Genomic DNA, 23206 nt, shown 5'->3' with positions numbered 1-23206 from the left:
CCCCCCTGCCCTGTCCTCCCCCACCTGCCCAGCTCTCCCTGCTCACCCAGTGGCCCCGGATAGAGCTAGTACTCTGCTTGCCTCGAACTCATGTACGTTTTCATCCATCTTAGTCACTCTGCTTGTCCTGGGTTTTGCCTCACTTGTCCCAGTGCAATGACCACTGACTGGATGACTGCATGGAACTAGTTCTAACAGGCTAGTCATTCCAATAAATAGAAGAAATGAGATGAGTCTTGGTTGCCCCGAATATAAAATATGGGTCACCTCCCAGACTGTTCCAGATACTCCCAGGACCTTTGGGTGGCTCAGGAGCAGCCCACTCTCTACTTACCTGACTGGGTATCTTGCAGTCCTCACCCCCTCTGGGGATGCCTCGCGCTCCGGGCAGCCACGTCTGCCTTGGGGCCGGGTTGCCCTCCTCGTCTCCTGTCCTCTCTCGGGGCCTCTCTTCAGGGGAGAGACCAGGTCTGGGTGCCAGATCCCTGCTTGTCAACTGACCGCAGCCCCTCTGCTCCCCAGGTCCCCCACCCCCCTGGCCGACCGTGCCTTCTCCACCTTTCCCTCCTTCGGCTCTGTGGGAGCGTGGCTGGAGGCCCTGGACCTGGGCCGCTACAAGGACAGCTTTGCTGCAGGTGGCTTCGGGAGCCTGGAGGCCGTGGCTGCCATGACCGCCCAGTGAGTCCAGGGAACCCCAGTGGCCCTGAGCCCCGCCCCCCTGCCCCATCCTAATTTCCTAATTCCAGACTCCAACACTCCCCCCCATCCCCCCACCCCCCATCCACACAGAGGGAGGGAGAGCAGAAGAGGGTGGATGTCGGCTCTGACCAGCCCTTTCTTTCAGGGATCTGGTGAGCCTGGGCATCTCCTCAGTGGAGCACCGGGAGGCCCTCCTCAGCGGGATCGGTGCGCTGCGGGCGCGAGTGCTCCAGCTGCAAGGCCAGGGGGTGCAGGTGTGAGCAGCCCCAGCCCTGCCGGGGACTCCCCCGCTGGCTGCACCCCGCCCCACAGCTGTGGAAGTGAACATGCGTGGCCCAGAGCTCGTTCGGGACCACGGTCCCCCCATTTCTCTGCCTACTCTTCCCTTTTCCCCAGGTCTGGACACCTTGGCCGACTCTGCCCCCCCCAACCCCAGGGCCAAAGGGCTTAAATTCCTGGGGAGAACCCCTGAGATTTGGTCCCAGAGCCCGGGGTGGTCAGGGCGGGGAGGGAAAATGTAGCTTTAAATCACCTGGTTCATGTTTCTCTGTCTTCCACACCCACTGGGGGCTGGGGCCTACCCCAGTGTGTGCCCCTTTTCCCACAGACCTATGGCCGGTTGGCAGCATGGGCCCCTAGGGGGCTCCCCGGAGACTTGGCGGGGATCACAGCTCCCTGGCAGCCTGTTGAACGGCCTGCGCTTGGGGTTGGCCCTGTCTGCACACTGGTCCTGAGGCTCAGGCAGCAAAGGTGGGGCTGAACTCGGGGGCTGGACCCCAAAAACCCTAGACTCAGGAGCTGATTTCTGCTTACCCTGCCCTTGGGCTGACAGTTCAGGGTGAGGGTGAGGGTCCTGACTAGGCCATCAGGGTCCTGGTGCTCCCCTGAGGCCCAGCTAGTCCTCCCCTTTGCATTCCTTTCATATAGTCACTGGCCGGGACGGCTGCGAAGAGCATGAGGGGAGACATCTTCCCTTCAGAGGACCCATGAACTTCGCTTTGCAGCCTCGGACAGGCTCTGAGCCGCACTGTGCAGACAGGAAACACCGAGGCCCGTTGAGGAGTTGGGGCCAGGGCTAGAGTTAGAACCCATGCCCCCAACTCCCGGTCTAGGGATGAGGTTGGCTCTGGAGAGAGGGTCCTTGGTCCTGTCTTGTGACACAAACACTCCCCACCCCAAGGTAGCCCAAGGGTACTCTGAGGTGACCCCCTCTTGCAAACTTTGCCTCCTGGCCACCACTCAGCCTCCCGTGGAGGAGCACCTTCTCCCTCTGGCCGGAGCGGCCGCATTCCTCTAACTCCAGAGTCCCTTATCCAGAAGGGCTTCCCAGAGGCGGTGGTGATCGTGAGGCCAGGGCTTTCCTAGCATGGCAGGAAGGCAGCTGGGTCCGGACAGGGTCCCAGGGGCTGAGTTTGTCCGGGTCACCTCTGGGACATGCCTACTCTGGGTTTGGCTGCATGCGGGGTGAGATGGGTGGGAAGGAGGAGCCAAGAGATGGAAGAAGGGGGTGAATGAGACACAGAGCTGGCCCTCGGAGGGCTCAGCCCAAGTGGGGAGATGAGCTCAGGCATCGAGAAATACTATAGGCGCATCTTCCAAAAGGGCCCCTGACCACAGGAGACCTCGGGGTCTGTGGGCCGCGGGGCCCGAGAGTGGATGGACACTCATGATTTGTGTATACGGAGGTGTGTCTGGAAAGGCTTCTTGGCAGAGAGCTGATGCCCAAGACCTTGATGGTGGGTGCGGGGGCTGTGTGTCCTTAGCGTGGGTGGAGTTTTGCACAGGCCAAGGCGGAGGGGCCTAGGACTAGAGGCATCCAGGCAGAGGGGCCAGCCTGAGGAGGCTGGAGGCTGGAAGATGCAGCGCATTTTTGGGGAGCGCCCGTGGTGGGGGACAGTGCCTCACAGCAGTGCCTTTGGCCTCACCCTGCCAGCAGCAGCTCTTCTCTCCTTGGAGCCCCTCCCTCTGCTCCGCACCTCCTAAGCACCTGCCCCAGTCAGTGACTTTGAGGGTATGGGGGGAGCTTGAGATTCCGCTTCTACCTTTGACGGGGCTGGGGCCCTCCAGGCTCGCCTCTCCCCACACCCAAGCTTGGAAAGGACACGGCCTGAGGACCAGTGTCCTGCCTTGGGTGGAGGGTGCCCCATCCCCATCTCTAGCTTCGTTACATCACTCATGCTCAGAGGGTCCCGGGCCCCTCCCCCTCCCCTGTCTGTTCTGCAGAAGGGCCCTCTGGCTGTGGTGACAGGACTTCGGTGTCCAGGGTAGACCTCCCCTCCACCGAGGAGTGAGGTCCCATAATCCTGAGGACTCCCAGGCCTCTCCCCTGCGCAGATGTGGGCCGACGGTGCTCTGGGAGCCCTCACAGATCTATTTTTGTATAGAACTTGTTCACTGGGCAGAGGGCAGTGGCTGCAGCCCTCGGGCTTCCCCATCTGAGCTCATCCAGGGAGGGAAGGGACTGGCTGGGGGTGTGGTTCCTGTGGCTCATCCTGGAGATGTTTTTATATTTCCTGGGTTCTAGATGCAGGACAAAATAATAAAAACTTGTCTGTGATATGGTACCTCTTTCAGTGACAATTGTTTCACTGTCAAGAGCTCATATGGGGAGGGTTTCCAGGCTCCCCCAACTCCCCGTGGGGTGTCTAGTGTGTGTCTGAGGTCGTGAAGAGATGAATTGAATGGCCCGTCATGGAAGGCCTCCCGGGCTAGGGAGGGTGGCCTGGTCTCAGAAGTAAACCAAGGAAGGCTTCCCCCCAGGAGGCAACACTCAGGTGATGGTGCCATTTTGTGAGACCATCATGGTGAGGGGAGTGGGTTGGGTAAGTGGGGGTGGGGGGCGGGAAGCGACACACTAGGTTTTGGATGTGTTTGAGCTCTTGTGGGAGGTGCGGGCAGAGACACCCTGGAGATCGTGGATGCTGGGTCTGGAAAATTGGCACGGACGTGGGCTAGAGACGGAGCTTTGAGGGCCGTGGCTCCTGGGGGTGGGGTGAAGTTGAAGCTTCCATGACTGACACGGAGGAGAGGGAGCGCTGGGGCAAGTCTGACACCGGGAGACAGCCTGGTGAGGAGGAGCAGGAGACAGAGCCTGAGGGGAGCAATGCGGAGAAGCCAGGAAGGAGTCAGTCATCGAGGGGAAGCAGCAGTGAATGTGGATGTGAAATACGGAGAAGCCTCATGAGGTGGGGGAGCAGCTGGGGTGGGGGGATGTTACCCACAAGTGTGCTTGTTCCCAGGGCTGCATAACCTGCCACAAGAGGGGGCTTGCAGGACAGAGCTCCCCACCTGCAGTACCGGGGGCTAGATGTCCGAGGTCAAGGCTTGGCTCTTCCTAGAACTTGGGGAAGGATCTGGTAGACGGCCGGCTTCTTCCTGTGTCATCACATCACCTTCCACGTCCAGATTTCCCCCTTTCAGAAGTACTGGGCTGGCCCACTGTAATGACCCCATTTTAAGTTGATGACCTCTGGACCAGGCCCTGGTCACTTTCTCAGGTACTGGGGGTTAGGACTTCCACATGTCAATTTTGAGGGGACATCATTCAACCCTTAATTGTGGAGGGGCAGAAGCCAGGTGAGAGGATGGAGGAGTGGGGTTTGGGGAACCTCTTGGGGCGTGCTGCAGAGGGAGGAGGGTGGGGATAAGACAGTGATCAGCAGGGAGTGGGGATGGGGGCTGAGTGCTGGAGTGCTAGTGAGTGCGCGCACACGCATATGTGCCAAGTGAGCCCTTGCCCTTTCCAATTTGCTAGTGCTTCTGCACTCCCTGGGCCGGGCTGTCCACGTTCACAGCGTGGAGAAGGTGTCTCACTTATTCGCTTGGTCTGGCCATGGGAAGTGTTGAGGGCTGGGGATGGGGAGGTGGGGATGGCGGTACATGACACCCCTTTCCTCCCTTCCTGCGCTCAGAACGAGTTGAGCACTAGTCACTAGGACAGATGGACAGCAAGGAACCAGCTCCTCGATAAGGCCCACTGGGGAATGTTGCTTCCCATGTTCCTTCAACTCAAAGATGCCATTGAGTGTAAGATGTACCACTAAGAAACATCACAGCCAATTCCACTGCATCATGCCATCTGCTTGGAAGATGCATCCCAATTCAGAGATGTTAAAATGTGTAAAATGTACGTCTTCGATAAATGAGCGGTGGCGTATCGGGACCAAGGGCCTTTCCCTGAATTCGACCCTCCTAGTCCCAGGCTGAGCCAGGCAGCCACAAGCCTCCTCTGCTGGGCAGCTTTGCCCGACCCAACTTCCGGCGGGATGTGCCCCCTCGTGAGCAGGCAGACCTGCGGGACACGCCAGCTGGCACCTATTCGAGCAGGTGATTCCACTGGGTAAGTCACTTCTTCCCCAGGGAGAGGGGTTCGTGGGTAGGTCGGGACGTCGGGAGCACCGCTCTGCCTGAGGTCTGCCTCAGTGAGGGGTGTGGAGCCAAGGAAGGGGGGACCCCCACCAACACTTGGGACAGTGCCTGGCGCGCGGCAAGTACTCGCTAAATGTTATCAGCAAGGTGTGAGGCAACGGGGAGACGTACAGTATATACGGTTGGGGATTGAAATGGACGTCTCTGGGCCTCAAGGCTGCCGATGTGGTTTGACATTGTGTTTGGTCATCCGGTGAACCCAGTGCCTACTATGTAGCCGATACGAGGAAGTGAAGACCTCACTGCCTAATGGGGCGGGGGTGGAGGGGGTGGTCGGTTAAGTAAAACACACGAAAGACACAGCATCAGGGATAAATCCTAGGTGTTGTGGGAGTCTAGTGACCTTCCACCTGACCTAGTGCCTGGGGAGGCGCAGGAGGGCCCAGGGGAAACCAGGGAGTGCATTCACTGTCCGTCTTAACCCCGACGACGGGGCTTGGGACTCAGTAACTCCCGTCGCCCCCTTCCCACTGCTCAGGATGCATGTGCAACTCCCCATATGACGCCCTCTCTTCAAACCTCTTGGTACCCTCACCATCTAGCCTCCAGCGTCTGCCAGTATCTAGAAAAAACCTTGCTAGTCTCCCCAGGGTGCCTCCCGGGCCCATATTAGTAGCTGGGCCCCCTGGGGCCTTGGGTAGCAGAGAAGAGCCAGAAAATTTCAGTTCACGGATAACCTCGATGCCGACCCACGTCCTGTGGGCAGAGGACGGTACTCGAGCATCGCTCCAAGGAATACGTTTTGACAGAGACTGTTGGTGGAAGTCGAAGAGAAAAAGCAGAAACCCAAAACAAACTTTGTTCCCCTGCTGCGGACACCTTACATTACACCCCTTCCCAGGTAGACTGCGTCTTGCCCCATCGGCCCCCTTCCCCGCCACACGCATCCCCGACAGTCAGCCGGGGCAAGGTGAAGATGGTTGACACATGACCTTTGAGCTGAAGGGGTGTATCCTTGGTGCGTCCTGTTTCCACCCTGATGGCAGGCTGTCGCACGCTGTGTGTGATTGTTGAGCACTGAAGATGTGCAGATGGGGACCTGGGGTCTTCCTGGCGTCCCGGTGCCAAGGGGATGTTACGTCCTCCACCGTGTGCATCATCTCATGATCAGAAAATGCTGTATGATGGCCAAGTGGAGAGGCAGGCGGGGCAGATGACAGCTCACAGGGAGGGGACGGGGGAGGGGGACTAAGGGGCCTGTTCAGTAGGTGAGGATGCACGTGGGGCAGAGAGAGACGGCTGGGGGAATGCCTCATCCTGTCAAGGGAGGAGGCCCCTTTTTGCCAAAGTGGATTCCAGATGCCCATTAAGTGGAGAGGCCGATGTGGGCCCCAGTTCTGAGGAAGTCTCTCCTAGCGCCTCCCGCGCATGCAGAACAATCTACGAAACTCCTCAGCACGTGTGTCATCCTGAATGCGAGGTGTCTATGGGTCAGTAACCGCCGATGTGTAAAGTCAGAAAGGAAAGCGCTCAGGGAGCGTGGGCACGCGAGGGTGCTGAGACCTACCTTTCGTCTCGGTTTTGCATGCAAACTCAGTAGTTCCTTTGAGCTAAAGAGTGTCTGACACCACGAATACCAGTTGCTTCGGTGACGTCCCACACCCTGAGAACTAGCTCTTCACGTGAGGCGGGAAGTTGGGAATTCTTTCGACAGGAAGCCCCCAACATAGGGCTTCTGGAAAGATCAGGAGGCCTGCAGGGCAGAGAGCATACGTAGTGTCTGCTGGGTTTCTAGGGCTCTTGGCAGCGCCTCAGGTGCCGGGGCGGGGTGGGGGGACCCAGGGCCCCCCTCGCTTCAGCACAGAGCAGCTCCACCTGTATTTGCTTGATACCCAGGGCAGAGGGTACGGTGTAAACTGCCTCCCGGGGCGAGGTCTCCATCAAAGGCAGGGAGCTGGCCGGGATGGCTTTGAACGCGAAGAGGGCAGCTGCTCTCAGCTCGCGCGGGCTGTTGCCAGATCTTAGTTCTTGGAGGCTAGCGATCATTCTTGTGAAATCTCCCCATTTTCAAATTGTTAGTAACCAACTCGAAAAAACAAAATCCAGTGGAACTGTGTCTGTGAACCCTGTTTGGTTTGTGGGCTGGCAGTGGGATTTAAAAAAACCTTTTTTTAATTTCAATTTCCTTTGCAACATCCTGGCCCTGTGATACTTCAACCCATGGTTTAAATCCCGGGATGAGGGAACTCATGACCCTCCAAGTGCGCCCTTCTGTGGAATGAAGGACTGCTCCATCTTTAGCATACGACTGGCATCTATTAGGCCCCTGCTGCATACTACACATTTCCTGCTGCTGGGTTCATTGAGGCAGCAGTGCAAGTGGAATAAAACAGGGCGAGAGTGGCTCTGGGTGGAACGTGTCAGGTCCAAAGTGTTTCCCTGATGTCAGGCTCCTCTTACCACCGCACCAGAGGCAGGAAAGGGTAGAAATCTCAGGTTTGGTGACTTCACTACCTGAAACGAGTAGCCTTTATTCCAAATGCTGTCAATGACCACAGGCTCCTTCCCCATCACTGTCCGTGCTACCTGACTGGGCTAATGACCCATTTTTCTCTTCTGCCACTAGTTCCATGTTGGTCATCTTCAGCGTAGAAAGAATTTTAGGAAGGCAGGTCTGCTAGAGCCTTGGAATTATGGGAAGCGAGGAGCATGGTCGCTGCATTATCTGCATCCCTGCTTTGTTCCTGGCCAACGAGCTCTGACACCCTAGATTTTGTCTTCCCAGATGTCAACTACCTGCTCATGGAACAAAGGTGTTGGGGGAAACCTACTTGGAGGTGTTATATGCCCCGGATGCTGGGGTGAGGGCCCCTTCTTCAGACGTCAGATTCTGCCAGAAGTACGGGTTTCCGTACCTTCTGGGGAAAGCAGCTGTTGGAGGACCCCCCACTCGATTGCTTCAGCTCCCAAACAGTTGCTAGTCCAGGCAGCACAGCTTGGAGATGACACACAGCCTGAATACTGGTTAAAAACAAACCCACAATTTATTGAAAACAGGTACCTTTCAGTAGCTCGAATTAGAACAGCTGAGAGATGCCATGACTCAGGAATACAATCTCCACACAAATCTCAGGAAAAGGAGAAGAAAACAACCTAAAAGGAACAGAGCTGCGACAGGACCGGATCGCTAGGAGGGTCACATAGCAAAGTAACACCAGGTAGAAGGCAGAGCCACACATGAGATCCCAGTGCCCTTAGGGGCCTGGGGAGGGAATTCTCAGTCCCCGTGGTTTGGACCACATCTCATGATTCTTCGGGGGGGCAGGTGCTGACTCTGAATAACTAGCCAATGCCCGGAGCACAGGCTGAACGTGAGGAGCAAGGCCCCCGGGCAGGGTTCATCTGCCCCCCCAGTGAACCCCACAGGAGGAAGCGGTCCCTGCAAGGTCCGTGAACTAGAGAGAGCTGAGACGGCTCATCTGTAGCCAGTCCCATAAAAACCCTAGACTAAGCGAAGCCCTAGAACTGTCCTATCTAAATTCCTACTGACTAGAGAGGTAGAGGAGCCAGACACGGAAGCCGCCACCAAACCAGTTTTTGGTCTTCAATAAAGGGGTAAATACGAAACAGCGTTCCACAAGCCAGCTTGGAGAAGCATGCGGGCCACAGCGAGCACAAGATGCCGAAGCCCCACAGAGCACCCACCAGAGAGGGCAGGGGCAGGGCCGGGGTGAGAGGTGCTCTGCTGTGGGGACACGTCCCGTCCTGCTGTCCTGTCCCCATTTGTACGGATCCTCCCAGCTTTCCGGATCTGTCCTCCCGCGGCCCAGAGCTCACGCTTCTCTGAGCTTAAAGTTCCCAGCCACAAGCGGAAGGGCTCTCCAACAGAGGGCTCTCCAACGAGGAGGGGCAGGCGGTCTTCCTGGAACATGAGCTTCTTTCACGCCACCTCCACCGGAGTGGGGGCGGGGCAGAGAGGGTGCCGGGTTACAGGAGGCAGAAGGTGGCAGCTCAGAGCAGGAAGGAGAATTCTGCCAGGAGAATGACAGGAAGCCGCGACGGCACGGATGCAGCAGGCAGTTGGGTTGGGAGGTGTGAACGGCAGAGCTCTATCTAAGCGATGTGGGGGCAGCATGTCTCCCCGCTTCCCAGATTCTCCCAGAGGAACACCACACCCTGCTCTGGAACTTCACACCCGAACACACAATAAGCCTGAATTCAGGGAAGAAGTCTCCAGGGTCCTGGAAGTGCCCATCGAAGGTCCATCCTGTCAAGTCTGGCTTCTTGAGACAGCAGCCCGAGCCTCATTTGTGAGTCCGTATGCTGCTGCAGATCTGGGCGAGGCGGCTCTGTGAAGGAAAGGAGGCAGGTCGTTGAGAGAACACAGCACTGGCCATGCTTGCCCGTTGGCCACTTCAGAGTTTCCTTGGGGGGACACTGGACTTGGGGTCCTCAGGTCCGAGTGCCTCTCGGCCCTCCCTTCTCTCCTTATGCCACAAACGAGGGAATGAGCTGTCCTGGACCTCCATTTCTCGTCCGAACAAGGCAGTAAAACAAGACCTCAGATGAGACAGTAGCGCTGCAGGCGCGGCTCGGGGCTGGAGGTCACTAGATGTGGGTGGCTGGGTACGTGTGGGAGCCCGGCACTGGGCCCACGTCCACAGGACGGGGCTGGGAACGCCGCTCTGCCCCTGCCCCCTCCCTGGAGGTACCCTTCCCAGACGCCCCAGGAGGGGGGCGTGCCTCGGGCAGCCATGTTTGCAGCCAGTGCTCCCACCCCCCACCGGAGACCATGCTGACTGGACCATGGAGGCCCATCTGACTAAAGCAGAGCCACTGTTAACTGCCCTCCCGAGAACGTAAGCGGGGACCGGAAGCCGGACAGTCAGCGCCGGGTATGAGAGTAGTGACGGCAGAGCTGGGAGCACGGCCGCCCGAAGCCACACACAGGCCAGTGCTGAAGGGGGATGGGGTCCGGGACGGAGAGGCCTGTGGAGAAGAGATCTGCCGAGGGAGGGATGAGGAAATGCCAAAAATATGCGTGCGTGGGTCCCAAAGACAGAGATGCTACAGGAGCGGGCACACCTCCATACACCCGACAAGGAGGGTCCCACCTCCTGGGGCCTGGCTGTTCAGCGTTTCCCTTGGTTCCCTGGGGCTCCTCAGAACGAGCCCCTCCCTCACTCCCTCCAGAAGTTTCCGTTCCCGGCAGTCAATCATGCCCTCAAATACTGACACCAACTGCCTGAATGAGGCAGAGTTTTGATTCTGCCGTGGAACTTTTGTGGCAGGTGCTCTGGGATGGACTGAAGGTCGACATCAATTTAAGGACAGAACTGCAGCTAGGGAAGTAGGATCATGGTCACAATCCCCTGGGGGAAGGAGAACAACACACGGCTACAATGAAGCCTGGCCCCAGAGACAGTCCTAAGTGGAGCCAGACCAAGAAAGCTGCTGGAGGCGTGGTGTGTGCGAGAGGCTACGAGACTCACAGAGAGCTTCTTAATGTTGCCCAAGGCCTCCGGGTCCAGCTGCGCGATGTCCATCCTCTGCAAGTCACTGGCCAGTAATCGCATGCTCTGTGTGGAGGGCAGAAGGGGTTCAGTCTCCATGTCCCCGAGGGCAGGGCCCTCCACCCAGTGTCCCAGTGTGCCCGCGGGGTCCCCCTGATATTCTGCACTTGGTGGGGGTGGGGGCTGGCAAGGTAGTTAGGAGGGGCGTTTGGCCTGAGGAGACAATGACACCAGTGCTTCTCACTGGACCTTGGCTGGGTCACTGGGGAACAAGGGCATGCACTTCGGCTTAGAAGTGCCTTACAGACGCTTTGGAGATACACCTTCCTTCTCTCCCAGGGGTCGAGGTCAGCAACTTGCTCTACTCAGCCTGCTTCAGAAGCCCTTGAAGTTCTACAGAGGGGAAGACACAGCTCCTGCTCCCCTTTCTAGATTAGGCACATACGCCGACAGTACCTCTGTCTGCGTTCCCTTTATTCCCTCCCGGGTTGCACACATCGCATAATCCTAGGGCGGATGGTGAACCTATCTTGACTACTGAATGGCTTCTCAAGAGCAGGAAGCATGTTCTCTACACCCTGGGCGTGCCACAAGGCAGGTGGGCAAATGTGAGCAGATGAACGAATGGGACATGGGGCCGGGCAAGGATCCCAGCCTGGGCCTCTAACCTGGGCGAGCACCCTGGGTTCTGAGTCCTGCAGAAACGCGGAGGTCAGGATCCATGCTTCCCCACGGACTGTGGGGGTGGGAAGAGGGTGATGGGCCCAGGATGGAAATGCGGGGAGAGCAGCGTGGCGGCCGGGCCTCCCTCGGAGACACTCACCTCTCCACCACCCACCGGCACTGTGAGGAAAACCTCTTTGCTGTCGGCGAGAGGGCTGCCATTCATGGAGATGTTGTAAATCCGCTCTCTGGCTGCTGGAGTGCGCAGGCCCGGGGTCTTGAAGACCCTGCAAAGCGGGAAGAATGCCGTCAAGATGGCTTGGCAGATTGAGTGACATGAGGCGCTGTGAGCCCTTCCAACCCCCATCTGGCCTCAAGCTGTAGTTTTCAAATCCCACATTTCTAAGAAGGCGAGTTCTAAATTTAGGGGAAAAGAAGTCTTTTTAAACAGTAATGACTACACACAGCTGGAGAAGGGAGGTTGTAATTATCAAACATACATCGAGCCAAAGTCAGCTCTTATCCATGGAAATCTCAGGTCCAAAGCTCTGTCTGGATGCCAGTCATCCATCCATCCACAAAGCCAGAAATAAACCGCGGTTAATGCATTTCCAAGAGTGCTTAAGTGCTTCCACAAGAGGAGCTTTCCAGGGTCAAAAAAGGAGGATCCAGAGGTTATATATACCATCATATTAATGCCCAAACTTTCTCAAGACAGTTAAAAATCTGCTACCGGTTTTTCTCTAAATGTCCTCTGCTATATGCACTCATATGAAAACCAGTTCAAGAGTGGGGATTAAAAATAGACGTCTTCCAGGGCGCCTGGGTGGTTAAGCGTCCAACTTCGGCTCAGGTCATGAGCTCACGGTTCGTGGGTTCAAGCCCCGCGTTGGGCTCAGCCTGGAACCTGCTGCGGATTCTGTATCTCCCTCTCTCTCTGACCTTCCCCTGCTCACACTGTCTCTCTCTCTCTCAGAAATAAATAAAACGTTAAAAAAATTTTTTTAAAAAAAGTACAAGTCTTCCATGTTCTCACTCCAGAGATCCCTACTCTCCATTCCTTATGCCTTCCAGAAGCGTTCTGTGTCTACAAAAACACGTGGGGTCGTCTAGGACGCACTGCTCTGCAATGCATGGGGGGTGCCCGTGGTCAAGAAGCTCTTCCTTCGGCACGTGCAGATCCACTTTAATGGTGGGATGGCATTTCCTCCCCAGCTGACCAGCCTGCTGGAGGAGACTGGCTCACAGCCTGGGTTACGCTGGCCTCCTGATGTACCGTGCTGTCCCTTTTCACTCTTACCAAGGGTAGAGGAGAGTACCTACCCGTTTTTAAAAAATACCGTCGTTGGTCAGAATCAGAAAAGACCAAGAATCACTAGGGGCCTCCTGGTCATCAGAGGCAGAATGTTCTCCCTCTCATCAAATGGACTCATTCTGTCGCTGAAATCAGGTGAGCTTGCACTCAGGGGAGAGGCAAGCACCTGGAGGCCCAGGCGGTGCCCCCTCTAAGAGTGCTCTGCCAGGCCAAGCTGTTGAGTGTGTTCTCGCACACCTGGCTTCACTGACTGATGGTAAGTGGGCTCCCGATCAGACGCAGACGCTGCTCCCACCACTCACCTCGAGTCAAACCTGGGTGTCAAGCCTGGAGTTGGTTTCACCATAGACAGCTCCAGCCGGCCCACGGCTGGGGTGACAGTGTTACAGTGGCTTGACCTATAGGTAAGAAATGGCCGTGAGGGGCTCAGTGACAGCAGCAGCGAGGCAGGTCACGCGCGGAGGGCACCGATCACCTCGGGCCCTGTCCTGGCCGCTTCACACGTGCTAATTCACACAGCTGTCCCGACAACCTGGGAAACCGGCTGCTACCCCCACTTACGGGTGCAGGGCCTCCAGCACACTGGCTCCCACAGCTTGTCCGGGGCCACACAGCCAGCTAGCGTGGGGCTAGTGTTCTGAAGCCGGGCTAGCCTCCAGAACCTGACTTCTCGGCCAGGCTCACAGAAAACGAAGAAGGAGGCACCCTCTCAACACCCTGCAGGCCCCGCAGCTGGGGCTCCTGTCTTCGAGCTACGCAGCTGCTGCTCAGAGACTGGGGTGGGGCATCCGCTGCTTCTCACGTACACACCCGGCCACTACTTTCTAAGCTTCTTGAGATGCGGCCCCCAAGCCCCACTCCCAAGCGACTTGGCAGGGCCCAGAATCATCAGTGCAAGCTCATGGCGACTCTTACTAGAACCAGGAGGAACCTTTCAAGAAACAACTATAGGTAGATGACAGCCACTTTGTGCCGGGCCCTGGGGTCGCTCTGCCTGTGGGTTTCAGGCAAGTGAACAAGATATGCAGCACCTCTTACGGGTTTCTGGCCCTCGCTCTGCCTCCCAAGAGGCATGAAAACAAGCCAAAAAAAGTGGAGGAGGACAGAGAATGTGGACGGAACTGGAGAATGTGCTGGGTGGGTTCATTTCTAGAGGCAACCCCCAGCTGGGAGACTGAGGTTCCACTAGAGCAGAAGCCACAAGAGCCCTTCCGCCCCCTATTTCTGCCATGCTGAGTGGGTCTCCCCAGTAAAACCAAAACACACAATGAAATCTGGGAAACCCATTACCTTTTACTTCTGCCTTTTCCTTGTACGGACTGGGTTCTCTTCCTGGATGGAGGACACCTTTTGACCTGGATTCACAATCAAATGAAACCGTGATTATGAAAAGCCCCCAGAGGGGGAAAGGTAAGGGAGGGTAAGAAAAGTAGGGGAGGGGGAACCAGCTATGGAAAAGGAAACTAACACCGAATATAAGGTCGATCTCTCAGAATTAAGCTGCGTTAAGTAATACAGAACAAAACTGACCAACTACAGACTTAACACTGCTTGGGTCTTCAAAGCAGAGGGTTTTGACCAAGATTAAAGGGAAATCTCTTTTGAACTGACTGCAGCCGGGCTTGCCCCCTTTCCACCCCACCCCTGTCACTCCCCAATTAAGTGCTGCTGTGAAGGTCACTCAGGCTGTCCCAGGTGCCAAATCTAAGGAAACCTTGTCAGTCCTCACCCCTCCAGAGTCCTCAGGGGCACCTGACAAGGATCACTCCGGACCTTCCGACAACGGTCTCCACCCGTCCTCCACCCCACCTTCCCTGCTTCTCTGGCTGTCCCCGTGCAGGCTGCCTCATGAGCTCCTCCTTCTAGTGTCTCTCCAAGTGCCCATCCTCAGCCCCCTCTCCATGCCCTCCCTGCACAACCTCACTGACGCCCACGGTGGGGGACAGTGTCTCTCTCCACCTCCTACTGCTCCCTGAGCTCCAGGCTGAAATCTCGGACAAGTATGGAGCACCCGACATGTCCAGGAAGTGGGACAGTGTCCGCTCCCCTTTACTGCTCTTCCGCCCATGTCCCACCTTCCACCGATGACAGAAACCATTTGGTCATCTCTGCTTCCGCCCTTCCTCCACTGAGCTCATTTTCCCTTTTAAAACGTAGGTCAACACCATCCTTCTCTTTTTATAGGCTCGGTGCTTCAGTTTAAGAATCATAATAGCCTCCCAGCTGGTTTCCTCGTCTCCAGTTCTTCCTCTCTCCCATTTACTCTGAATACTGTTCTGGAATACCAGTCCGGTCACGTCGCTCACTGTGACCAACCTGATGAAATGGAAACTTCCGAGGTTGGCACACAAGGCCATTCATTGTCTGGCCCTACTCTATGCAGATCACCCTCACAGCTTACATCCTTGCCATCCCAAGCTGCTTCCTATTCCTTAAATGGAACTTTCCTACCTTCTCCTGGGCTTCCCTTTCCTTTCTTTTCCAGCTAGTGAAATCTCCCTCACCTTTAAAGGCCTAGTGTATCCTAACCAGGGAGATAAGAGCTTCAGTAGCTTCCTCTTCTACGTTTTTATGTACTTTACACACAATCTATGATTGCTTTTGTCTTTAGCCATTTAAGTGGGATCTTCTCTATGAAACTGTGAACTCTGGCAGGTGGGGGTGGGGCAACCGGATGTTACATATTCATGCCCTGTCATCTCCCAGCCTCAAACTCGAGGTCCTACTTACTCTTGCAGTTTGAAGATTCTTATTCTTATTTTCTTCTTCTTCCTCTTCCACTATCATTTCATCCACCTTTATGATCTTTCGTGCTATAAGAAACAGTTTTAACACAGTGATATTTCTCATAGGAATAGACTCTCATGTATTCATGTTTCTTTTAAAAAAATGTTTTTAAATGTTTCATTTATTTTTGAGAGAAAGAGAGAGAGAGAGGTGGATGTGAGTGGGGGAGGGGCAGAAAGCGGGAAACAGAATCTACAGCAGGCTCCAGGCTCTGAGCTGTCAGCACAGAGCCCAATGTGGGGCCTGAACTCAACAACCGTGAGACCGTGATCTGAGCTAAGGTCGGACAATTAACCAACTGAGCCACCCAGGCGCCCCATCATGCATTCATGTTTCTTACAGAAAATGAAACTTATGCAATCTTAGGCTGTAATCAAGAAAAAGACTTTGAATATAAGCAAGATGACTTTCTTTAAAAAAAAAAAAAAAAAAGGTTCAGACAGAGGAAACTAACCAGACTGGTTAAAAAAGCCCATGGGACGCCCAGCATTCTGGGAAGAGTGCAGCCACTGGAGTCAGCCAGGCTTGGGCTTGAGGCCTGGTCTTAGCACTAACCAGGCCATGGGACTCCTGATGTGGTGCCTCAGTTTCCTCACCTACAAAAGGGAGAAGCTCCCTCACAGGGGTATTATGAGACCTGGGATGTGCTCCACAAGAACAGGGTCTTCGTCACTTCTGTCCCTGTGTCCCCAAGCCCTAGAATTGTGCCTGTCAGTGTTTACTGAGTGTCTATGGAACGAATCAATGGAAAAGCCTTTTGGACAGTACCGGATACATGTCAGAAGTATTGTTTGTTACAATAAAATATGATTATTTACACAGATTAGAATAAACTTTCTAAGCATCGCACCTGCTTAGTGATGAAAGTAGTGTGTCACTGCTAATATGTACAACCACAAGCCACACAGTCATAAGCAGGGATGCCACAGAGAAAATTTACGCATCTGATCATGAGAGGTGGAGGAGACTAGACAGCTTTTTATTTTCTGACACATTAAATAATNCCCACCCCCCCAAAGTAAGAAGCAAAACTGGTGGATCTCAGAAGAGAAACTGGTATTCCCCAAGTGCAGAGATAACCCAGAGTGACCTCACAAACTGTACATGTGCAGCTGAGGAACTCTAGGAGAACCCCAGTCCAATTATGCCACCATCTCACCAAGGCAGTACTGGAATGTGACACCAGCAAAGTGAAAATCTCCTGCCCTCCACCACGCACCAAAAGGCCATTCTCACGGAAAGCAAGATGGACTAAGTACAGGATGGTGTTTCTGGCCCTACCCAGTGGGGAAAGGGTGCTGGCGGGCAGCCCCAAGATCCAGGCCATGGGTCAGGCTTGTCCTCACAAGATTTGGGTACATTGAGCTAGGAAAGCTTAATGACAGTGACATAAAATCCACAATAGAGCCCAATGTGTCCTGAGTCCATGGTCACTAACTACAACCTGCTGTCCCAAACCTGCTGCCCCCAGGTGTGGAGTGTGTGTGAGAGAGGATTTCACACAGCAGGTCTCTGAATCCAGGAATGTGGGATGCTGCAACGGGACACCAGTCCTTCTGCAATTCTCTCAACCCTCTGGTCACATGGGAGCACCTTGGCTGGCCTTACCATGTCCCATAAGGCCTCTCAGTCCTGCCAACCCCCTTAACTGCGGAAGCCAGCAGGCGGCCACGGTCCCCACGCAGCTCTCCCTCTCCTTCCACTCTCACTGTCGCTCCCACATCGCTGGGGGTTTTCTCCCTGTCAGTCCTGTATCCAATTAACTCAAGGCGGCGGCCAAAATCACGCTATGGGATTTACAAGACCAAGGGCCGGGCATTAGAGGGAAGAGGCCGCACCCCTGAGGCCTCGCTGAGCAGGCAGCCAGCCACCTGGGGCTCCACACTCTCTCAGTTCAACAAAGGGTTTTGAAAAGTACTCACTTTTGGCAGATTTCAAGGGTGTCTGAATAGCTTCTGCTGTTAGTTTGTTTATTTCTGTGATGTCCAGGTCAGCCTGTGACAAACACAGCCAGAAAACACCAGGCACATTCCATCAAATGTGAGGAAAATTTTAAGACTCGAAAACAGTTAGAAAAACATACTTGATACATACAAAAGACGATTACCTACTAGTTATAACAGGATATGGTGAGCTCGCATAAATGCACCATACAACCCAAGACCTAAAACATTGCTGGTACGTTTCTTCCAGCTCTATATTCTGTCCTGTTCTATCTACATCCTTGTCTCCCCTCAGAGGTGACCAGTCTCCTGTCATTCCCCAGAGGTGACTACTATCATTTCATTTGCTTGAAAGAAAGCGCATGTAATTTACAAACGTATATGGGCTGAAATATTTTATTTGGTTTCATTTTTGACCATTTGTAGTTGTAGTTAGTTTTCACTGCCATGCAATATCCCGCTGTATGACTCTGCCAGAATGAGTTTGTTCTGGTCTCCTGCCAATAGTCTTTTGCTATAACCAGCACTGCTACTCTGAACTATCTTCTAGGTATGTCTGATGCATGTGTTCAAATTTTCTCTTGGCTATATACTCAGGGATGGGGTACTGGAGGGTTGTGGGTACCCGAAAGTTCAGCCTTAATGTTATGCCAAATAGTTTCCAAAGAGGCTGCACTGATTACATCTTATTGGCAAACGATACAAGATCCTAATGATTCACATTCTCTATACTGATGCTGTATTAGACTCTCTCTCTCTCTCTTGCTGTTTTAAAATCTAAAGGGTTGAGAAGGTTTTCTGTTGTACTTCTAGGCCCTTCAAAAAGGCTTCGAGTCACCGTCATCCTAATTAAGTTTTCCCAGTGTAGCTACCTTTAAGAATGAGAACAGCCATGAGCAGGCACAATCCTATGGCTCTCCTTGCAGGGCACGTGTAAATAGCAGAAGAGTTGTTACAGACTAGGAATGACACTGGCCTCAGCTCCAGATTGGCTATGACTCTGTGGAGTGCTCAGAGAAGGATTCTGAGGCTGTCTGATCTCAGCAAAAAACAGCACTGTAGGAGATTAGTGATGTCTGAAATGGTTAATGGAATAGAAAAGAGTGGCCAACTATCTGCCGTCTCTAGAAACAACTGGCATGCTATGAAAGTATGAGTGGTGGCAGGCCGCTGACCAGCCACCATGCAGAAGAGATACAGGCCTGAGACCGATACCCACAGGAAGGCCCGTTTGCATGGCTGGCTGGTGGCCTGCATGAGAACTTGGATTTCAGGGTTCCCACCATTCCCTGGTAAGAATGGCTCTCTGGGCCTAAGCTTTGTACAAACAACATGACTTTACGTTGCAAACCTGCATTCCTTCTGGAAGTCTGGAATTTCAGTAGGCGCTAGGCAGAAGACGGCCATGTGACCAGTCCCCAATAAAAAATCTGGGTGTGGAGTCCCTAATATGCTTTTCTGGTAGATACTTCACATGTGTTAAATTACGGTGTCTCATGTGACTCTACTGGGAGAGGACTCTTGAGAGCCTGTGCCTGGTTTTCTCTGGACTCTGGCCCGTGTACCTCTTGCCTTTACTGATTTTACTTTGCATCCTTGCACTATAATAAATCACAGCCATGAGTATGACTATATGCCGAAGCCTGTGGGTCTTCCTGGAAATAGTCTCAGGAGACGACCCCCCCATACCTAATAATTATGAATTTTTGTACCAAAGTATCATTTCTTCCCTGAGTTTCAAATCATATTAGCTAAGGCTACAATGCTCTCAATTCAGTGTGATGACACTGGCTATTTTGTATAATATTAGAAGCTTTCTGACTTGTGGTTCTGTATGTCTGATTAATTAAAAAGAGGGAGATGCATTAGTTAATGAGTATAACTCATCTCAGAGGTAAGTCTTTTGATGCATTAGATCTGGGTGTGCAGAGGGGGGAACATATTACAAAGAAAGAGGAAGCCAGGACTAAAAACATTTTACTAGCTTCTGATTGAATTTTTCAGTTATCTCCACTACTCTCCTCTAATACTCACCGGCGAACTCTCTAACTAGCTTTTTCCTGATTCAATACTGGCTCTGAAATACCTTTAACTTCTAAGACCAGTGGAGATCCGCTATTCACTGCTACTATGTACCCTTTATAGTCAGGTCTTTTCTACCCCAAGTGATCCTGATCAAAGCACAGTTTGTAAACTTGTTGAAGGTTATAATAAACGTTCTCCCCAGAAATATTACAAATGCACGTACATACACACTGTTCATGTATGATTTTAGAGTGCCCAGTGTCTCTGTGAAGCCCATGTATGAACTAGTCCCCAATACTATACAATAGAACTTTCTGCAAGGATAGAAGTCCTCTATTTCTAAGCTACCGATGCGTAGCTACTAGTCACATGTGGCTCCTGAACATATGAAATGTGACTAGTGTGTCTGAGGGACTGAAGTTTTAATTTTACTCTTTTAATCGATTAAATTAGCTCCCGGTGGCTATTGTACTGGACAGTACGGGTCTAAGATTTAAACTATTTTGCTTCCCCATCTTACCGTCTTCATTCCTGATACTGGTGCTGGGATGAAGGAGGTGAGAGGGGGTGAGGAAACCGGAGAGTCCCAGAAAAGAGCACAGCTTCTCCAGTATGACATGAGTCATACTGAGCAAGAGTCTCTTTGACACGTAGCAGGCCAGGCCATGAGGTGACGGCGCAGGGGCCTAAAGGAACTTGGGGTTGAGGCTTCTACTTCGCCTGCAGAGGTCAGGGCAGAGCTGCCAAAGATAGAACTGCCTCCTTTTATAGCACTTGGAACTATTTGGGCCTCCGGGACTCAACATTTGATCGCCATCATCTTTCAGGGGTCACAAACAAAATAGATCCCGTATGAAACCTCCTCCACGGTAAGCACCTGCTGGTTGGATTTTGTGATAGGATTAAACCTAAAAACTAACCACAGTTCCAAAACAGGACAGGTTACTTACCGTTGCTGCCTCTTCCAAGGCCTGTTTGTTTCCTCCAAGGGCTTTAAAAAGAACAATTTATTTAGTTACTGTCAGGTTTGAATGATAAACCATCTTCCCTGATATACCCAGTTATCTGTTTAAAACCAGGCTAGATTAAAAGCCCTTGGTTTAACAGTCAAGGACATCCACAATCTAGTCTAATTTTTCTCCACCTTAGACTGGCCCCCTGTCTAACATATTCCAGGTTCCACCACACCAAAGTCCTTATTTCCCAAATGTGCCTCTGCCTCTCCTGACTCAAGGCCTTGGTACTATTTCCTCTACCAGAAATACTCCGCTTCGCCGGATACATTTCTAATTCATCTGTCAAAACTCAGTTCAAATCCAAAACTCTTGTCTATTTTTCTATCACAACAGATTGCTGCAAAGTGCTGAGCTAGTTGCTCATTCTCATCATACCCAATGACTACTCAGAGCTGTTTAAGTGTCCACCCTGCCTTGAACTGAATTCCTTGAAGACAGTTTCTGGCAAAAATATGGTATAGAGTAAGTATGCAGCCAATGTATGTTGAATGAAGAGGTTTGTGCAAGATTTAGATGTAGAATAAAGTAATCCTCCTTCTCAAACTTTCATAGTGTCCTATATAACTGTTAAGAATACAAGCTTTGGAGGCGCCTGGGGCCCCTGTGTGGCTCAGTTGGTTAAGCGTCTGGACTTCAGCTCAGGTCATGATCTCGCGATTTGGGAGTTCAAGCCCCGTGTCGGGCTCTGTGCTGACAGCTAGCTCAGAGCCTGGAGCCTGCTTCAGATTCTGTGTCTCCCTCTCTCTCTGTCCCTCCCCTACTCACGCTCTGTCTTTCTCTCTCGCTTTCAGAAAACTGAATAAACATTAACCTTTTTTTAAGAGGAAAAAAAAAAGAATTCAGGCTTTGAACCAGAATGCCTGGCTTTAACTACACTCTGCTACTAACTAGCTTATGAGCCCTGGAGCAGAGTAAACAACATTTCTGCGCCTTAATTTTGTCATCAATAAAACATGGGCAATATTAACAATTAATACATTTGTTATGAAGATAAAATTGGTTAACACATGTAATACATTCAGTACAATGCCTGTCTGCACAGGAATCACTCTCTAAATGTGCCTAATGACCACTATATCTCTTTTGTGGTACTTATAATTTTCATTATATAATCACATGTGCATTTTATTTTTTAATGTTATTTATTTAAAAAAATTTATTTTTAACATTTATTTATTGTTGAGAGACAGAGTGTGAGCAGGGGAGGGGCAGAGAGGGAGACACTGAATCCAAAGCAGGCTTCAGGCTCTGAGCTGTTAGCACAGAGCCGGATGGGGGCTTGAACCCCAAACCATGAGATCATGACAAGAGCTGAAGTCGGATGCTTAGCCAACTGAGCAACTCAGGCGCCCGGCACATATGCATTTTAAAAAATGATCTTCCTCTGCTAACTTGTAAGCTCCTGTTTTATTTCCCAAAGCATTTTCAGCACCCAGTGTTGTGCCCGAGACGTGCTCTGTGAATATTTACAGACACGTGCAAACGAATAAAAGGGCAAGTCAAAGGATCATTAAGCGTCTATTTGAACAGAACATGCATTTCTAGTCACGAAGGAGGCTATACAATGAGTGATAAGAAGGAAAATAAGAAAAATGAGGGTGTCCCAGCAGAAAGGGCAGCCTCTTGCATTTCCTTGGACATTTAATAAGGGAGTGAACAGGCTGCGACTTTTCTCTGGGCAGAAAAACACTAGTGCGTGCACTTCACAATTTGATTTGCTCATGTTTTAAACTGACAATTTCTGCAAGATACGGAATGCACTGCTTGGGGTTATCCTCCCCCTCGGAGATGTGGTAACAAACCAAAGTATTCATTTATTCATGTTTAGAAGACTGGATAAAACATTTTAGAAAAGAGAGTGTTCTGTGACACATGAAATACGTGCAAAATTCACATTTCAGGGTGCCCTGCAACATATATGCCCATTCCTTACAGCTGTTCAGGAACTGTAACAGCTTGAGTGGAGTAGCTGCAATAGAGAACCCTCTGGCCTAGGAAGCCTAAAATATTTAGTATCCGATGCCATAGGGAGGACGTCTGCCTACCTGCTGGGGTCGATGATGTTAACTACTACGCAGGAAATAGAGCAGGGAGGGGAGATGGGGGTGCGGGTGGGGTGGGGAGTGGTAGGACTGCAATTTCCTAAAGCGATCAGGGAAGACCTCACCCGGGTGACCGCAGAGGCGCCCCGGGCCGAGGCCTGGGGACACCAGCAGCTCTCACCAAAGTAGTCGAGCCAGTTCATCTCGCGCAGCACCCTTGGGAGCCGCAGGATCTCGATGTTGTACAGGTTATCCATCTCCTTGAGGAGGTTCTGCCTGTCTGACTGAATTTGTTTGGATCGTATCTGCACTGGGAGAGGNGCCCGCACCCCCCACCCGCCGGGCCCCCGCGGGCGCCCCGGGGTGGCGGCGACCACCCGGGCCCCGCCCCTTACCTTCACGGTCGAAGTCCCTAAGAAAGGAGGCGAGCTTCCGGCTCCGTAACGAGTTGGTCTTGGCGACCCGACTGCCGCCCTTCCTAGCCGGAGCCATGGCGCTCGGGTGGAGGCTGCGGGAAGGGGGGACGCAGGGGGTCAGAGGCCGAGATAGCGGAGAGAGAGTAAGGGGCCGCGGGGGGGCAGGGGAAGGAGGAAGGGCGCCCCATGGGGCTGGTAGGGGGCCCTGCCCTTGGAGGCCCGAGCGTAAAGGAGTCGCGAGGCACGTACCTGAGGGTCGCGAAACGGGCTGGGAAAAACCTCGCTGCCGCAGCTGAGGGGAAGGAGCGGCTCCGTGGCTAACCGGACGTGCGCGACCGCCGCCACCAAATTCAAACTGCCACGGGCTGACGAATGAGAAGCCGCCGTCTTAAATGGGTCCCACAACATCCAATCACAAG

General features: G+C 53.0%; 2 protein-coding genes across 2 annotated transcripts in view; one reads left to right on the top strand and one right to left on the bottom strand.

The window, feature by feature from the left end:
* The window catches only part of LOC144222663 (ephrin type-A receptor 10), a gene marked incomplete at its 5' end in the record, with an annotated part of 16432 nt that extends 13169 nt beyond the window's left edge, over positions 1 to 3263 (top strand). Inside the window, 2 exons of the mRNA XM_077753193.1 lie at positions 523 to 678; positions 845 to 3263. Of these exons, the coding sequence (XP_077609319.1) occupies positions 523 to 678; positions 845 to 959 (271 nt within the window). The remainder of the gene's footprint in view (positions 1 to 522; positions 679 to 844) is intronic.
* A 4823-nt stretch (positions 3264 to 8086) lies between these two features.
* CDCA8 (cell division cycle associated 8) lies at positions 8087 to 23122 on the bottom strand. The gene is made up of 11 exons (XM_077753140.1): positions 23037 to 23122; positions 22767 to 22879; positions 22553 to 22681; positions 20264 to 20304; positions 17268 to 17340; positions 15289 to 15371; positions 13849 to 13913; positions 12861 to 12956; positions 11404 to 11530; positions 10560 to 10646; positions 8087 to 9416 (listed from the first exon to the last, which is right to left on the bottom strand). Exons 2-11 carry the CDS (start codon positions 22861 to 22863, stop codon positions 9372 to 9374), a joined length of 843 nt encoding a protein of 280 aa, XP_077609266.1. The 5' UTR covers positions 22864 to 22879; positions 23037 to 23122; the 3' UTR covers positions 8087 to 9371.
* Between the last annotated feature and the right edge of the window lie 84 nt (positions 23123 to 23206).

The sequence above is a fragment of the Crocuta crocuta genome, unplaced genomic scaffold (genome assembly GCF_008692635.1).
Source record: "Crocuta crocuta isolate KB4526 unplaced genomic scaffold, BGI_CrCroc_1.0 scaffold303, whole genome shotgun sequence".
NCBI classification, from domain to species: Eukaryota; Metazoa; Chordata; class Mammalia; order Carnivora; family Hyaenidae; genus Crocuta; species Crocuta crocuta.
This window is presented reverse-complemented; position numbering and strand designations above follow the sequence as displayed.

Coding starts and splice junctions, on each gene's coding strand:
- CDCA8 (XM_077753140.1), bottom strand. CDS start 22,863: ATGGCTCCGGCTAGGAAGGGCGGCAGTCGGGTCGCCAAGACCAACTCG. Junction 17,341..20,263: donor CCTTGGAAGAGGCAGCAACG/GTAAGTAACCTG, acceptor TGTTTGTCACAG/GCTGACCTGGACATCACAGA. Junction 10,647..11,403: donor TGCCGGTGGGTGGTGGAGAG/GTGAGTGTCTCC, acceptor CCCTCCACACAG/AGCATGCGATTACTGGCCAG.